General features: G+C 43.8%; 1 protein-coding gene across 4 annotated transcripts in view; it reads right to left on the reverse strand.

Moving 5' to 3' along the window:
* ADIPOR2 (adiponectin receptor 2) overlaps positions 1–18,645 on the reverse strand; it is a 66,159-nt gene that overhangs the window by 17,304 nt on the left and 30,210 nt on the right. For 3 of the 4 annotated variants that reach the window (XM_039496963.1, XM_039496962.1, XM_039496960.1), the window contains one exon: positions 14,221–14,443. In XM_039496963.1, the coding sequence (XP_039352897.1) occupies positions 14,221–14,370 (150 nt within the window). In that variant the 5' untranslated portion in view covers positions 14,371–14,443. Of the gene's footprint in view, positions 1–14,220; positions 14,444–14,521; positions 14,635–18,645 lie in introns of those variants that run through there. The other variant, XM_039496961.1, reaches the window with a different exon arrangement.

Genomic DNA, 18,645 nt, shown 5'->3' on the forward strand with positions numbered 1-18,645 from the left:
TTCACCTTAGAATGGTATAAATTACATAAAGAACATTCCCTCAAAAGACACTTCCCAGTAGCCCAGCAGAACAAATGCATACACAACTCTAAAGGCTGGTGAAGCAACCCTTACTTTATGGTTTCTACTGTGGACAACACTGAGGGTATGTCCACACTGCAGTCAGAATGCGAGACTGCAGCATACCAGGGTCCCAGGCTAGTCCTGTCTGCCTGGAACCCTAGATACATACTCAAGCAGCTACCATACATGCTGTCCTGACTTCACTGCTCAAAGACAGCAGCTAGATCAATAGAGCCCTGAAAATCTGCAGATATCCATGGACTTTGTTTGTGGATCACGGATGGATGCGGATCCAAATCTTATATCTAGAGCCCTGCAAATCTGGATATCCACGGAATATCTTTGCAGATTGTATGTGGACATCAAAGCTAGCTCAAGTATTTCCACACATGCTGCAATTGCACCTCTTGATTGCAATGAAGACCTACCCAGAGACAGTCACACTTTGAAATCCAACCCTGCCAGAGATGAGGCATTTTTAGAAGCTTTCAATTCTCATCAAATTTAGATAAGAAAAGCTGGTTTGTGCTTTGCAGGAGTCCTGTATGAATGCTATTGTCCGACTGATTTCACAAGGGGAATTATCTATTTGATTTAGATTCTTATTCTTGGGTAAGCTTTCCCACTGCTGTGTAGAGTTGGAAGCAGAGTAGAGATAGAGGAAGGAGTTGATTGATTTTTTTTTTTTAATGGTGTTCAGTGTATACAAAAAACAAGATAGATACCTTCTGGCGATGAGGGGAGAAAAAACAAGCACAAGTTGGTGTGAAATTAAGTACAGGATATCATAACTTCTGCCTGACTACAATTCCCATTATTCCTTGAAGATTACTAGCCGGGTAGTACAGTACATAATGTCACCCTGACCCATGGCCAGGAAATGCTGTCTCATGTCTCCAGTTAACTGAAGAACATAGAGGCAACTGGTATCAAACCCAAAAGGAGCTTTTACAGAAAAAGAGTCAGTTTTGTATTTTAAATACACAAGCTTCAGAATTTTACCCTTCCCCCTTCGCCACGAAGTTCTGTTAAAATGTTGACAGAAAAGCATCTATTTATAGACCTCTCATGTCACACACCTGTTATACACAATGCATTATGTGAGGCAGTGAGGAGGGGATGAATAGTTTTCTAGTGTTATGCATTGCCCATTCCAGATATGAATACTGCTGTTCAACCACATGGCAACTAGAGACTCCACTGATATGAAGTTATGACCTGCCCCTGAAATTAGGAGTGGTGGTTCAGTCACTGAGGGAGGAAGGCAGCCACTGCAATGAGCAAACATTAAATTATGTTCCAGTGCCCATAATGGAAGCACACTTTTTATTGATTTCAGTAACGCAGCATGTTTTATGCAGTGGCCTTTTCCATTTCATACTGATAAAATTCTGAATACAAGTAGACTTGCTTCCGGTGAGATTTCTGCTGTAGCTTAATATTCTGACTAAAGGAGAACATTACTTATGAAAGCAAGAGTGCCCTGGGCATTTCTACAGCACCTTCTGTCAGAGGATCTCAGTGTTTTTAAAAAAACATTAGATGGATTTAGGGTAAAACCCATGTGAACAGAGTATTATCCCTATTTTAGAGAGCCAGAGAATAAGTATCTTACCCGTGATCACAGGAAGTCCACTGGAGAGCTGGGAACAGAACCAAGTCCTTGTGACACCTAGCTATTAAACAATTCTTGCATAGCTACCAACATTCCCACTGCAAAACCTGATAGTCCTTCTGAAAATATATCCCAAGTTCTGCTTGCTGTTTCTTTAAGACCTCCCACCACTAGGGGGCTGCTGTGCAGAGAAGGTAAGAGTAGTGATCTCCCATCTGCCCTGCTGTTTGATCAGAGCAGAAAGTTGTTCAGAAGCAAGGGTGGCTCAAAGCCTGTGTATTTTAAAGGTTCAGAAGCTTGTGTATTTAAAATACAAAAACTAACTGACTTTCTGTAAAAGCTCCTTTTGGGTTTGATACCAGCATTCAGAAATCCCCACCCACTCAGCATTAGCACCCAACCTAGATCCACAGTGGAGGAGATGGAGGTAGCTCATTTCCCCCTTCTCCATCATAAGGACTTGAGAAGTAGAAAACTTGATTTAACGGGTTAGGACAGACAAATGGCAAAATAGGGGAGACAGAGGAGATAAAGCACTTCAAGCAGAATGCTGCTGCTAAGAGAATCCTTTTTGAGCAAAGCCATTACTTGATTACCTTGGGACTTCATGTGGTTAACTGGCAGGGTACATATCTATGTAGTATAAGACTTTAGAGCTCTGGACATTCTAAGCCTCAAAGCTGAACTGTTTGTTATGCCATACCCCACATGGGCCCGGAAGCTGGCATCATATGGATCCCAAGACTAGGTTCAGTCCAGAATCACGCTAGGGAAAACACAGTGCTGAATTTATTCCAAACAGCCATTCCTTCCTTCATTTTCTCACAAAAAAAAAAAGTGTCAGCATTTGACTCTTCCGTTGTGTGTCTAAGCCCTGGGCAGAGAAGCGTGCCCCAAGGAGAAAGCTCCTTGGTCTGAGAGGCACAGCTCTGTATAGTAGTGTTTTGAGGACAAGGCAGTAAGTCACAATCATATTCATGTGTACTGGAAAAGAAACAAGCCAGCGTGTATAACAGATGGATAAAGTGTAAAGTTTGACTTTCAAGTTATTTAATACTTTTTTGAAGTGCCATGCAAAAGTTATAGATTCCGATAACTTGAAGGCATTGGCCATCACGTGCTTAAGAGCTAGGCCAAGGGGGGCATTAAAGATAGCAATATTAAAAAGACTGCCTTCTCTTTGTGGTCCCTTGACATCCAATACAGTTTCGTTCTGAGTGAAACCACCATGTCCCAGTGCTGGCGATATCACTTACCAACTGGCCGTTTTCGGCAGATGATGATGTTAATTGGTTTCCTTTTTAAAGACTATTGTACATTTAGAGTTACCTTCAGTTTATGCCCTTTGTGGTGTAAAAAGCAGCTTTGAAAAAAGTGCAATGTTCCTAAAAAAAAAAAAAAATCTTGCCTTAGGGCTTGTCTACGCAGAGTTATTCTAGAACTGCACTTGAAATTGCACTTTAAATGCAGACTCTACTTTACTGTGAATTAGCTTTAAAGTGTAGACAAGGCCTAACTCCCTGTGAGTCAGTCCAATCCAGGCTTCAGCAGGGTGCTGGGGTGGCGCTCAGAGCAACAGCCAGCAAGAATAGTTGTCACAAGACCAGAAAGAGTGAATTCTTCAGTAGTACTGTGCAAAGCTCCTTGCAGCTTGGCTACTGGTCAATGAGTGCTGAATGCCTCCAAGTTATTGGAATTTAGCACTTTTCTTCTGCAGGTCACCTTTTAAAACAATTAACACAATTTAACATAAAAACACTTTGAAATGGTTTTGGAGAACTGGTCATGGATAACTCCCTGCAGGCACTGATTAAAGGAACAGGCACCAACATTCAAGCAGTTGTTTAAGAAAAAGCAGTTGTAGGGTCACTCATTTTGGCCTCTGCAATCTTAACATATTTTTTTAGTTAGAATTAATTACTCCCTTTGTCACAGGATAAAAGAGGGTTTGTTTGCTCTATGTGCATGACCAGCTACTGATCTGTGTGTCAGTGTTCAGTCCTGACAAGCACTGAGATCTCTCCATATATGCATCTGCTCAGGGAAAGGGCTGTTTCCCAAATGGAAGAATGTAAGGGCTGTGAAGAACTACACCTGCCACAGAAGGTTCTCATATACCTTTCTCCATGGCTTTTGTAGATATGCTAAACCCCAAAGCAGCAGCATGACAAAGGCAAGTTGCCTAACACTGAACTTGCAGAGAAAACACTTAGGGCTTGTCTGCACTGCCACTTACAGAACTGAAACTTTCCTTGCTCACAGGTGTGAAAAAAAACACACACCCTTGAGCGCTGCAAGTTTCAGCACTGTAACATGGCAGTGTAGATCATGCTACAGCACTGTGAGCTGTGCTGGTAGCTATTCCCCTCGGAGGGTTTTTTTTTTTTTTTTTTTTTTAAACACACACACACCCCTCTAGGGGGTGGTCTACACTGGGGGGGGGAGAATCGAAGATATGCAACTTCAGCTACGCTATTCGTGTAGCTGAAGTCGAAGTATCTTAGTTCGACTCACCTGGCCATCCTCACGGCAGCAAGTCGACCACCGCGGCTCCCCCGTCGACTCTGCTTACTCCTCCTGCTGAGGTGGAGTACAGGCATCGATTCAGGAATCCATTTATCGTGTCTAGCCAGATCGGTTGGTAGTGTAGACATGGCCTGGGAGAGCTCTCTCCCAGCGCTGGAGCCGCGACTACGGAGCCACGTTAAGGCACTGCTGTGGCAGCACTTTAACTGTGGCTGTGTAGACATACCCTTACTAAATTGGGAGGTTGTTTTGCCCTGTATATTTAGGACTCAGTAATAACCTCAGGCAGGAAGTTTAAGTAGTTTGTGAAAGGGAACATACAGGTAGCCTCTTTCTAGCATCCCCAGTTATTGAAATGCTGCCTCAAGTCCCTTCCCCCACATTTGTCCAAGTGAGGCAGATGTGATCTCCATGAGAACAAAGGCATATGGCTATGTAGAATCTAACCTTTGTGCAGAAAAACATTTGTACCAGTGAGTGCTGAATAAAACCCCTCCTCCCTCTCCTAGCTACACAACAGCACAGCATGTGATTGTTACAAAACCAGCTGACAGGCACAGAGAACACAGAATACAGCAGGGTGCCAATGCTCCCCTGCAAAGCAGCTTCCAGACAAATAACTAGACGCCTTTGAATTTGACCCAGCTACAGTGCAAGCAGACCTCCCTCATTAGAGCTTTTCCTGCTAAGTTTCAGACTAGTTTTTTGGGTAGTAGGTGGAAAGAAGCAGGGGCAAAGGACCCTGGCTTTACCATATGTTACTGCCCTTCTAGGTAGGGTACTGCCTACTCAAGGCTAAATAAGATCACTGATGCTCCTCTCCCTTTAGCACATACTTAAAGGTTTGAAGCCTGCAGGTAAGTTCTGGATGTGCGATTTTTTTCTTTTACTGTTCAGTAGAGGGTTGCACCAATTGCAGTATGCAGGCCAGTCCTGGCCTGTGGAGCTCAGAAACAAGGTCCTCGCCCCATACTCCAGGAGTCCATACAAGGGACACAGAGCCCACAGGTGTTTGGGGTGGATTGTCCCAAAATTCTTTGCTGAGCAAAAACTGTCATTTTACTTCCTATTATCAACACTGGTGCTAGCTATTTGCGTCAGCAAGAAGCAATCTCAGCACAAAGTGTGCATTGTGTATTATGTCAGGAATAGCCAATGGAGACAGCAGGTCCGATGTTGCTATATTATTTAAGATGTGCAGAAGAGTTCCAGTAAGCATCTTTTGATAGCGCCACTGCTCTTTCCTGTTCCCTAAAACAATTACCTTTACTGACAAGCGTTGGTGTGTAAAACGTAAATAGAGGACTAGGAGAATGCAAGAAACTAAGAAAATCTAGGGCAACAGGGTCTGGATGTATTGGAGATCCTTAGCTACCCTGTTATAGTAAAACACATTCCAATTTACATATGCTGCAGTACCATCTACAATGCCACTGGGCAAGGCACCGTACAAACAAGAGTCCCTGGCCAAAAAGTTTACAATTCAAAACAAAAAAGACAATATGGTGAATACAGCAAACCAGGTTTGTAACAATAAAGCCAAAACACCAACATTGCACCAGAGGAGGAGGGGTAATAAAAATAATTAACTTGTTTGAACAAAGCAAGATGGATGCACGTAAATGTTTAATACACAAAATCCAAAAGGCACAATTAAGTTATGGATACTGCCACCTAACAGCTTGCCGTTGAAGTCCTTGGTGCCAGGTTTTGCATTGGGAGGCTTAAACTGGATCCCCTCCTCAAATTGTCTCCAGCAAATACAATACCAATCTTCTGCCGAGATTTATTATCCCAAACCTTTTGCTCATCTTCAGACTCGAGTTTTAATCTTTCCTTTTTCCATACCACTTAAACCACTTTTGTGCTTTAAGCCTTGAGCAGATTCTTGTAACAATATGCTGACATCACAACCTTTTTCAAAAGATCAAACTAGTTGCATTGAGAAGTCACAGCCCAGTCTTTGAGACATGCTCCATCTGGACATTCTCCAGGACTCCTTCTACCCACTTACAGAAGTAAATGCTAGTGCATTAATTTCCCCATTGCAGGCTATCAAATCTTTCAGACCAATGGGTCTCCATGTCACTGAGGCACTTCTATGCCACACATTATAGCTACACAGTACCGCTCAGCCACAAGAAAGAAAACATCACTCAACAGTACAAAAGACTGTGGTGGTTGGAATAAATGCAAAGAAAATGGTTCTTTTGTTCACTTTCTGTCAATGGAGGATTAAAATACAAAAGCAGAAAGAGTCAAGCACAGGTTTTTATGGCTGTATGAAAAGCCCATTCATCAGGTTATGAAAAAGTCACATGCATTTGATTGTATCGGTTCAACAAAGCCACAGTAAGAGGCATTTCTTTAGGAGATCTCTCTGCCTGAAGTACAGCAGGGGAACAAAGACAATCCAGATTATACAGAAACTAAAAAGGAAGTGGGGGGGGGGAGAAGACTGTCACGGAAGCCAGGCGATCCAGCATGGGATGGAGAAAGGAAGCACCTGCTGAAGAATGCTTTACCAAACACATGCACACAGATCTAAACCACAAAGAGAGAAAGTATGTTGCAAGAAGGAAGAAGAGGAGAAGACTTGTAGAAAAACCTTGATTTGCTCAGTCCCACTCCCATCACAACTGAACTATCATATTCAGTGTCACTAACCATCCACAAGATTTAGATACCACCTCACTACTCCACATAAGCAAACCGAAAATGTACAAAAGGTAGAGAGTGCAACTGCACACTGCCACAACGCTACAGCAGGCTACATGGGATTGGGTGAGATGAATGTTCTTTGAACGGGGAAGTATTTCATGAGTGCACGTGTCCTGAACTGCTATAATTAATGAAAAAACTATGGGGTAGACTGAAAACTAATTGCAGCTTCAGGTATAAAAAAGCCAAATAAGGTTATAATAGTGTTTAACATGAACATGTATCAACTCTTGTATTTAGTACAAAAATTGGACACATCTCTAATACAGGGTGTGTTGTGGCGCAAGTATTATTGGTATTATTCATAAGCATGTTAGGTAGGTTGCCATTAATCTTTTAAACCACTATACATTAACACTGTCACATTTTGCAGAAAATGTGAAGTTTAATACTTATTTGTACTTTTTATAGACATCTACTTGTAAAGCCAGGTGTCTTAGTGTTAGCTGCAGAGGCCTTGAGGGTACTAAAAAAATTAAAAAATTAATACTAAAGATTAGAATTCTTAGGAAAATCTACTGGGTTTCTTTTTTAAAGTCAGGATGTTGTACTTCTAAGAGGTACAATATACTGTACTTCCAGGAAAAGAAATGGATGCTATGCCACAAGGACGAGGGTGTGAGGATTTGGGAGAAATACTTAAGTGTGCATTTCTAGCTGGTAGTTCCCTAGACCGAGCGTTTAAAATACAATTGTATCAGGACTGAGTACTACCAGTCCTGGGATTTAGACAGAATAATTTCCACCTAGGGGTGAGGTGGCAAGTGTGCATGCATGCTCATCTGGGGCAGGGAGGGTTTAGAGAAGCAGACCAGCAGTCTGATCAATAAGTAGTGTGGACGAGAAGGGCAAAGGTGACCAACCAATACAGTTTATCACACAACTGCAGCAATAAATGAAGGTTACTTACCTGTAAGAGAGATTCACACTCTTGGATACACTGACAGGTGCCACTGAACGGTGCAGCCTCCTACACCGTTCGGCAGCACCATTCAGTAGCAGCCTCGAATACTCCGATTTCTGAGGAACCAAATTAAGATGATCTAATTATGCTATCTCTAGTGTCACATATCCACATGCTCACAATTTATATGCTGAAAAGCGCCAGACACCAAAAGATGTTTACTCTTTGCCTTTTTTTTTCAGAACCAAAGGTCTCCAATTCTACAGAGGCCTCAGGCATAGAGGTCTATTGTCCAAACCTATTTCAGTTACAGACGGTACCCTTTTTGGAACTAGGCCCAAGAGTTTTGCTACCAAATGCTTCATGTTTTTGGATCGGGAGCTCAGTGCCAAGGCTGATGGTTTGGAAATAGAAGGCTCCCTGGAAGCTAAAGATCCCAGAGCCAATTCAGACCTCTTATCTCTTTTCAGGAGCCTTAGAAACCTCAGACTTGGTGGTTTTAATTGACAAGACTTCTTGTAGTAGACGTGCCTGGAGTCTGTTCTGCCTCTCCTTTTTAGCTCATGACATGAAAGTCCCACAGATAGAGCAATGAGAAAGGGGAGTAACCTTCTCCTAGGCACTTTAGGTACCAAGAACAGATATCTGATGCCATAAAAACTGCAGAGCACAGGACATATCTTTGGATCTGCCATCGATGTGATGATAACTGTTAACAACTGCTAAGGATCTTGAATCCAAAAAAGGCTCACATCCATCTGTGATCAGCAGCTGGAAGGAGCTGAGGCAGCAACCACTGTCACTCCCCATTTTATAGAGAGTGGGTGAATGAGCGCTTTAACAGGCACTTCCAGTAAAAGGCTGCATCATTCAACAGCACCAGTCAGCGCACATCCCAGGAGTGGAAATATGCAAAGGACACTCAAAAAAGAGAAGTTTATTCTGCAGCTATGCCTAATGTCTGTGGAGCCCAATAAAAGTGTGTGTAAACAGCAAGAATATTGTTAGGACACGTCTACATGGGGACATTCAGAAAACTTAGACAAATTAAGGTGTGAAGCTAAAGTGCATTAAACTCACGTGGACACTCTAAATCAGTTACAAAATGGCCTTACTGCACTTTGTCTTAATCCCCCAACACATAATTAAGGAGTATGTACTGAGGCACAAGGTCAAGCAGCTGCCTTAACAGAGCAAGATGGGCATATGATGGCAGACTACCAATCCTACTAACAGGCTTATAAAATGCCTTGGTCTAGTACTATACTTGGCTAGTGTGCATGGGTAACTTCTCTCTACTGGACAGTGTTGTTTGGCAGTGTCTAAGCACCACACTTTTGATAGTCAAAGTTCTCAAGCTCAATTGAGAAGAATCTGTGCTTTTGGAGTGGGCAAGCCACAATTATCTCTAAAGTCAAAATGAAGCTTCATAGAGCTATTGTGTACAGTAAACTGACAATTAAGTCCTAGATGACAAATATTTTACTGCATTCAATGACAAAAAAGACTAAATTAACAGAGTTACTGTTTCTTGGTGGTATGTTGTCCCCTCGCAGAATGGTGAGTTCAGCGAGAGCATCCAGGTAATGAATTCTGCCCTCCCATCGAGTTAAGTCTGGGGGGACAGAGATCTCCCTTAAATAGGTGAAGATCCAAGAACCACTGTTGCCTTCCTAGTGTTAGGGCAACCAAAACTATTCTGGCTCCTCTTGTTTTATTCTTTATCACTCCCTGGATGAGAGGGAAGGGTGGAAAAGGAAGAGAAGACTTTCTACAGTCTAGGACAGGGGTGGGCAAACTAAGGCTCGCGGGCTGTTTAAAGCTGGCCTGTGAGCTCCAGCCGGGGTGCCGGGTCGGGGGCCGCATCACATGGCTCTCGGAAGCCACAGTATGGCCCCGCTCCAAGGGTCGGGGGCCACACCACATGTAGGAGCCAGAGAAGGGACATGCCACTGCTTCTGGGAGCCGCTTCAGGTAAGCGCCACTCGGAGGTAATAGGTAATAATGGTAATAATTGGAGATATACCAATCTCCTAGAACTGGAAGGGACCTTGAAAGGTCATCTAGTCCAGCCCCTGCCTTCACTAGCAGGACCAATTTTTGCCCCAGATCCCTAAGCGGCCTCCTCAAGGATTGAACTCACAACCCTGGGTTTAGCAGGCCAATGCTCAAACCACTGAGCTATCCCTCCCTCCACTGAGCTATCCCTCCCCACCCCCAATCCCCTGCCCCAGCCCTGATCCCCCTCCCACTCTCCAAACCCCTCAATACCAACATGGAGCACCCTCCTGCACCCCAAACCTCTTATCCATAGCCCCACCCCACAGCCCACACCCCCAGCTGAAACCTGCACCCCTTCCCACACCCCTGATCCCCCTCCAAATCCCTCAGTCCCAGCCCAGAGCACACTCCTATACCCCCAAACTCATTCCCAGCCTCACTCCAGAACCCTCACCCCCAACCAGAGCTCTCATCCCTTCCTCCACCCCAACCCCAATTTTGTGAGCATTTGTGGGCCACCAGACAATTTCTATTCCCCGATATGGCCCTCACACCAAAAAATTTGCCCACCCCTGGTCTAGGAAAAGGCATCTTATATGGAGAGACTGTTTTGTCCTGTTCTTGAGCAGAACTTGTGCAACTGTGCAATTATGTCTGGTCAGAAATAAAACTGTGTTCTGGTAACCCCTCATTTCCCCCTCCCAGGTTGAAGATCTCATCTATCACCTATTTCTTTAATGACTATTTGTGAAGTTTCATTATCATTGTCCTCAGTTGATCTGCCAGGCTGTTGTCCTTACATGCCAGATATAGAGCAACAAGGATAGATGTTGTATCGGATAACACCCAATCCCACAGCACAACTGCCTCTTTGCAAGTTGGGAAGCGCAAACCCCTCCCTTCTTCCTGTTGTAATCCATCACTGTCATATTGTCCAACAACTTGTACTACACCTTGTTCTTGCCCTGTGATATTTATATATAGTTTTTTTCCCCTTGAGAATTAGAGTGACTTAATTTGTTGAAATGCACTCCCCCTCCACATTGGAGGTGCCCAAAGTGATTGTTGATGTAGGGTTGAAAGGTACCCCTCAGAATGCTGTGACTGCCATGTCAAGCATAGAAATATCTTTCTTCAGATGGTCAGCTATGCAAACATGCAGTCTGTATTTGGTTTATAATTAAATGCCAGAAATGCTGCAGACTCTTCATCCTGAAGAGAGTATAATGTGAATGAAGCCATGAGGCCTGTGAGACCTAGAATGAATTTCTAAGTGGGATTTTGACAAAGCACTGCTATGGCAGAGCCAAGCTTCAGAAATCTTCCTGGAAGAAAGAACTGCTCCTTTAAAGGGAATCCTTTGCATATGTAGCAATAAGGATTTCTTGATTATCTTAAGAACTAACTTCTTCAAAAGGTACATATCAACTATGTCCTTGGAAAGGGCTTCTGATAAGATTTAAATAAGGATTAATAAATATACCCTGGTGTCTTAATGACTGGCAACTGCCGATTGGTACTTTCTAAATACCCAGAAGGCAGCAGATAAACCAAGAATTTGTACCAAAGTGATCTTGCCCAACCAGGGAAAAAAAAAAAAAAAAGATATTTGTGGTGCCTGGTCTGAAAGATATGGAAGTATACTTCTTTCAGATACAAGTTCCTGAATAGGGATGGAAGGAGGGGTGGCGGAAGAGAATCAAACCGAGTGGCATAAATGAATTCTGGAGACAATAACAGGTAGTTGTCTGACATCATGGAATGTAATTTGGCCCTGCTAACAGGAGGGAAACATGGAAACTAAGTAAATAGATCCCTGCACTTAGGCTCTAAATTCAGAGGCAGACACTAACAGTCTCAAACCAACTGTATCTCACTCTTGGACCAGGGGCAGAAATTGGAACTTTTTATACAGCGCTCTTCATCTTCTATCCCTGAAGTAGTAGGAGCTAACAATGAACTTTTGCCTTGGGTACAGACTCCTTAGATGCATCCGATATGGGAAGTTTTGTGGCCAGAGCTCCCTGCAACAATAAAACTTGCATCCTGTTCTGTCTCCTTGCAAGCACTTGGGGGTAAGAGCGCTGCAGATAGAGCACCTTGTAATGGGCACCGAATGTTAGGAAGACTACCGGACAAGAGGTTCATCTAGTGAAGTCAGGTATTTTAGCTTTTGAATCTGCCATGAATCCAGTAGTTGGAACCAAAATCTGAACTAATTATACAAAGCTAAAAATAAGATTTAGAAAAAACCAAATAGGAACCAACTAACACTAAAACTAACATTAAGAACAATACTAGCTAAGGCACAGATTTCTATAGAGACATGGGTCTGACGGATATGGAGATGTTCACCTCTGTCTGCTGCTGTAGTTGAATGGAATCAACATGGCAGATGGTGCCTTTTACACACTCTCCCCCTCAGAACACATTCCAAGAATGCAACAGGGAGGGGTAAGAAGGGCACCTGAGTCTCTAATAGGCTATACTATAATAAGGTTTCACCATCTGAGTTGTACCAGACGGCACATCCCATGAGTGGGAATATACAGAGGACCCTCGAAGAAAGCACATTTATATAGGGCCATAAGTTTGTGCAGTACCTCATTAAAGAGAGGAAATGATAAGTGCTGCTGAGCCAAGAGAAGCAGCACAAGAGCATTCATTATATAAAGCTAAACACTTAGATGTTTTTCCCCACTGTAGAGAATGGAGGGTATTATATGATTTTATTCTAACTTCTACCACCAACTCATTAAGATCTTTTGGCAAGTCATTCAATTTACTGTGATTCAGTTTCCCCACCTGTAAGATAGCCACTATTTTCTTGGAACATGGGGTAGCAGCATTGCTCAGGTTTGGCCCAGCTGCCTGCTGGGGACACAGGAGCTGCCACTGCTCACGCCCGAGGTGACTGGGGGTCAGGCTAGCTCTCAACCCCCAGGCCCAACCCGGCAGGACAGGAATTGCCATTGCTGGGTAAGTGTGGGGCAGGCTCACTCACAAGCCCCAGTACTCCATCTTTTCCTCATGGGCTGGGATTAGGGTTGTAGAGCCTGGATGAAGGGTGCTGCTACAGATAGTCAGTGCCTCCTCGGTGAGCAAAAAAGGCCAATGCTGGCCTGCTATGATTTTCAAAAGGTAAAGCTGAATTTCATTTCTTGGTTTGTGGGTTTGTTTTTTTCTTTTTAAATCAACAATAATGGAGCAGTCACATTAAACCCATGACTTTTCTAAATTTACTGTGACTGCACCATGATTTTTGATGAAAATCCTGTGACAAAACTGAAGCCCTAATAATTAAACACTAAAAATCAATCTACATGCCACCATTAATCACTGCAACATCAATACTAGACATTGGCTGATGCTGTGAAGGTAATTACACACACACACACACACACACACACCCCTACCTTTCATCTGCGTAAAGACAAACAGATATATATAGGACCACCTACAATGGCAGGCAGAATATTAATTGTATTATATTATAGAACCAGAGTCCTAGAAGTTCTCATGAGATACCCAAAATACTTTCAAAGTATATAATTGCTAAAAAAAATTCTGTATCATGAACAGATTTTGCTTATTTGCAATCCTTTAGAAGAGCAATGAACACTGGCTGTTTTTCACTCTTGTTGCAGGGATATTTTAAGCTGAATTCAGTAAGCCTCTTCAGTTAACACTGTACTAACAGCCAATTTGTAGCCTAGCAGCAGACTGAATTATGCTTCTGTACACACCCATCTCAAACCACAGCATTTCTGTTTACAGACATCAGCAAGACACAGTGCCAGTGACAGGCTGATTTTTCTACACTACCCAAGTGGTCCCCATCTTCCAAGGACAATGGAGTAGCATGAGTCCTCGCAGTCATACAGCTGTTAAAGCACAGAAAGGAACTGCAGTTCTATTTCTTCTGGGACATTACAGAATCTTTAGCTTCTGATGAAGAAACTCATCCAACATGAACCAATTCAGTTGACATAGAGCATATAGCTTAGTCTCACGTATCTGATGAGCAGGAAGTTTGCATATATGTTTGTTCTTAGAGCATATTGCCTGTTTCCCCCTCACACCCCCTTTCCCCATGTATACTACACATTTCAGATACGTTTCTACTTCATTATAGGAGTACAGACGACTTTTTAAAAAACTGATTATAGACTCTTAGGGCCAGATTTTTAAAGGTATTTAGGCACCTAGTGGGCTTTTCAAAAGCACCTAGGTGCCTAAATCTCATCATTTCAATCCCATTTATAAGGGGCCTAAATATCTTATAAAATCTAGCCCTTAATTCATACATTCCAAAACAATTATGCAGCACCTAAGAGTCAAGTCTCATTTATCCAGAGTCATTCGCAGAGTTTCAAGGTACCCAACTTACCTTTTGCAGGTCCAAGGATAAAGCTGGCTCCTCATCAGAGTGGTCATCATCATAGTCTGACTGTCTTGCACTGTCGGGCATGTGTCCTTTCCTGAGCCGTAGGACTGGCTCTGGAATAACAGTGTTATCGAGATCCGTTGGTTCGTTCATGAGACACTGGGGGCCTTCTCAGAGAGATTCTGCTCCCTCTTGTGGAATGGATTTTGAAGACAATGCGTTGTCCCTGAAAAGCAAACAGAGTTTACATAGCTGAAGTCTGAGAGATTCCAGAAAGTTGGTTAGGCATATGAGACACAGTTACCTGCAGGGAGATTTATCCAATTGATGCCCATGCTCTTACAGGACTATCTGCGACACCTCTTATTAGATGAGACTTCCATTTGTACTCATATGACCAGTCATTCTTAACCATTTCTCTGGCTCTGGTGTCCTTTAAAGGTGACAGGAAGAATGTTCCCTTCAAAAGCACTAGCTAATATGTTCCCCAATATGACAGTCAGTCAATTCACAACATAAAGCTAGAAGTGTTTAATAAATATTTGTTTTTGAAACAGATAATCAACATGGATACTATGGAAGTTCTTTCTAGCTAACTCTGTACTTTTAGACAGACAACTAAACAACCATAAAAGACACTATAATCTTTAGAGTATTCCTTGGCACATGGCAGGCTGCATTACAAGACAGAGTTCCAGCTCTTGTTTACATTAAACTTCTTGGGAAATCTCCCTTTCTTACATCAGCACTCCCTTTCTTACACCAGTAGCAGTAACTGTCTCTCCACTAGGGTTTAGACAGCCATTGGTGTTTTTACCACCACGTCCTATAGACCTGTTAGACAAAAACAATGGTATGAGTGCCTGCTGCCATGTCATAGCCAGAGTCGTTGCTCCTTTCGGTCCCCAAGAGTTATTTTCTATCCCCTCAAGATTGTTAAGAACCATTCCTGAAGTGAAAAGAACAGGAGTACTTGTGCACCTTAGAGACTAACAAATTTATTTGAGCATAAGCTTTTGTGGGCTACAGCCCACTTCATCAGATGTTTGCAGTGGAAAATACAGTAGGAAGATTTTATATATATATACACACACACACACACACACACACACACACACGAAACAATGTGAGCGATTACCAGCAGGAGAGAAAAAAAAATTTTGTAGTGGTAATCAAAATGGTCCATTTGCAGCAGTTGACAAGAAGTTGTGAGGAACAATGGAGGGGGAATAAACATGGGGAAATAGTTTTACTTTGTGTAATGACCCATCCACTCCCAGTCTTTATTCAAGCCTAATATAATGGTGTCCATTTCGCAAATTAATTCCAATTCATCAGTCTAGATTAAATTACCATAAGGTGAGTGCACAACTGGTTGAAAAACTATATTCAAAGAGTATTTATCAATGGTGGTTTGCTGTCAAACTACAAGGACACATCAAGTGACACATCAAGTCTTTCACAGGTCTGTCATGGGTCCGGTACTACTCAAAGTTGGCATTAAGACATGGGTGGGCAAACTCTTTGGCCCAACAGCCACATCTGGGAATAGAAATTGTATGGCAGGCCATGAATGCTCACAAAATTGGGGTTGGGGTGTGGGAGGGAGTGAGGGCTCCAACTGGGGGTGCAGATTCTGGGGTGGGGCTCGGATGAGGGATTTGGGGTATAGGAGGGTGCTCTGGGCTGGGACCGAGGGGTTCAGAGGGTGGGAGGGAGATCAGGGCTAGGGCAGGGGCATGGGGAGAGGCTTAGGGGTGCAGGCTCCAGGCAGCGCTTACCTCAAGCAGCTCCCAGAAGCAGTGGCATGTCCCTTCTCCCACTCCTGCGCAGAGGCATGGCCAGACAGCTCCGCTCGCTGCCCTGTCTGCAGGCACCACCGATGCAGCTCCCATTGGAGCACTGGAGGGGGCCACTGGAGCACGCAGGAGCCAGAGGAGGGCCATGCCACGGCTTCCAGGAGTCACGTGGAGTGGCCCCCCGACTGAAGTGCCAGAGTGGGGCAAGCCCCAGACCCCACTCCCCACAGGGAGCTCAAGGGCCGGCTTAAAATGGCTGGTGGGCTGGATTTGGCCCATGGGCCGTAGTTTGCCCACCCCTGCATTAAGGGCTTGAATGATGCAATAGAGAGTACACTTATAAAATTTGCAGTTGACACCAAACTGGAAAGGGTTGCAAGCACTTTGGAGGACTGGATTAGAATTCAAAATTACCTTGACAAATTGGAAAACTGGTCTGAAATCAGCAAGATGCAAGTCCGTTAAAAACAAGGCAAAGTACTACTCTTAGGAAGGGAAAAAACAAAATGCACTACTACAAAATGGGGAATTATTGGCAAGACAGTATACAGCTGAAATGGAGCTGGGCATATGGGTGATCACACTGAATGAGTCAAAGTGACGCTGCCACAAAAGAGTCAAGTTTCATTCCGGGCTGTATTAATATGGTGTGTCATGTGTAAGAAATGGGAGGTAACTGTTCCGTTCTACTCAGCACTAGTGAGGCCTCAGCTGGAGTACTGTGTCCAGTTTTGGGCACCATGCTTTAAGAAGAATTTGAACAAACTGGAGAGTCCAGAGGACAGAAACAAAAATGGAGAGGTTTAGAAAATATGATGTATGAGGAAAGGTTGAAAGAACTGGGAATGTTTAGTGTAAAGAAGTGAAGACTGAAGGAACATAAGTCTTCAGGTATGTAAAAAAGTTAGAAAATAATTAATCACTGTTCTCTTTATATGTTCACCAAGGGTAGGATAAGTAGTAAACAGCTTTAGTTTGCAGCAAGGTAAATTTAGGTTAGATATTTGGGGGAAAAGGGTTTCTAAATACAAAGATAGCAGCACTGGAACAGGTTTCTTAGGGAGACTGTAGAATCCCCATATTTGGAGATTTAAGAGTCAGACAAACACCTGTCAGAGATGGTCTACGTATACATAATCCTGCCTCAGCACAGGGGGATGGACTAGACGACCCTCTTGAGGTCCTTTTCGGCCCTACATTTCTATGATTCTATGTCCACGATAAAGTTTCAAATGACTAGGTATAAGATTCCCATACTCTCATCTGTGTAGAGTTGGTTATATAGTGCTTACTACCCTTCTGTATGTAAGGCGAACAGAACAGAGAAAGGAAGAGCAGACTAAGATCTACTGTAATAGAGACAGCTAAAAATTCACTTTCCTAATAGAACTTTTCCAGGTGAGCAATTACTGGTTGCCACATGAATATCTGATCACAAATGGGAAAGAAAGTGGGCTACAGTCATGAATAGGAAGAACAAATTAGTTTTATTAAGCTGTGGTCCACACTGAGTAGTTGAGAACCCCTAGAGCAGGAGTTGGGAACCTTTTTTCCTATCAGGGCCATTGACCCACAGGAAAGAAAGAAAATTAATCAGTCAGTCACGGGCCACACAAAAATAAAAAGCAAGGGTCTGATCTAAAGGCTATGCCATTGACTACCCTGGTCTTTGGATCAGATGCTGTGATGCGGTTCTTGCCCTAAATCAACCCTACCATCCCCTGGTGCTGTCGTGTGGCTCTTCTCTGAATTCCCCCGGGTTGTCAGTATATTTCTGGGGGGCCCAGAGCCAAGTATAGGCTCCTCAGGAGGGTGGGGGGACCCAACTCCCCAGAACTGGACCAAGAGGGGCTGTCCTCTCCCTGCTCCCAAAACAGGACACTTGGGTGGGCCCCAACTTCGGGTGGGTGGGCGGGCAATGATGGGGAAAGGGGGAGGGAAAACGGGAGGAACTGAGGCCACCTCCCCCGAGCCTCTCCAGCCAGCCTTGCGAGGGGTGATGGACCCAGTAGTCCCAGCCAATTGGGGGGACCCAGGCACACACCCAGCTCCAAGAAGAGACGCTGCTCTCCAGCGGCAAGTGGTCCTGTCCCACCACCCCACACCAGGCCTGGCTCCCCAAGGGGAAGGCTTATCTTTTGAGTATTCCTCTGCTGCCACTGGGCCGTCTGCTCACTCGCCCTACTCCCAATGGCAGATTAGCCACTAGGCAAAAGGGGCATGCCGCTCCCCAGCTGGATCACCAGGCAGGTGGAGCAGGGCAAGCCCCCAAACCTGCTCAGCGGGCTGGATGAAATTAGGCAACAGGCCAGATCTGGCCTGTGGGACATAGTTCACCACCCCTGCCCTACAGAAATATATTTATGTAACTGAAAAGTAAACATAAGGAGCATCCGTTTAGTAGGTCTCAGTTAAAACACTGCCTCCCCCCCTATTTTATAACATTAAAATGCACATGCTCACTGCCAAGTCTGACAGACTCAGAAAGTGAGGAGATTGTAAGTGTCTCATTAAAACCACATAGAAACATCTTCCAAAAACCCAAGTGTCTTAATGTTAGCAACAGGAGAGAACATGGCTGTGAACAGACTGTAGAACTCAAGTTTAGAGCCTCCACAATTTTTTGCTG

This window comes from Mauremys reevesii, linkage group 1, assembly GCF_016161935.1.
Source record: "Mauremys reevesii isolate NIE-2019 linkage group 1, ASM1616193v1, whole genome shotgun sequence".
In the NCBI taxonomy this organism is placed as follows: Eukaryota; Metazoa; Chordata; order Testudines; family Geoemydidae; genus Mauremys; species Mauremys reevesii.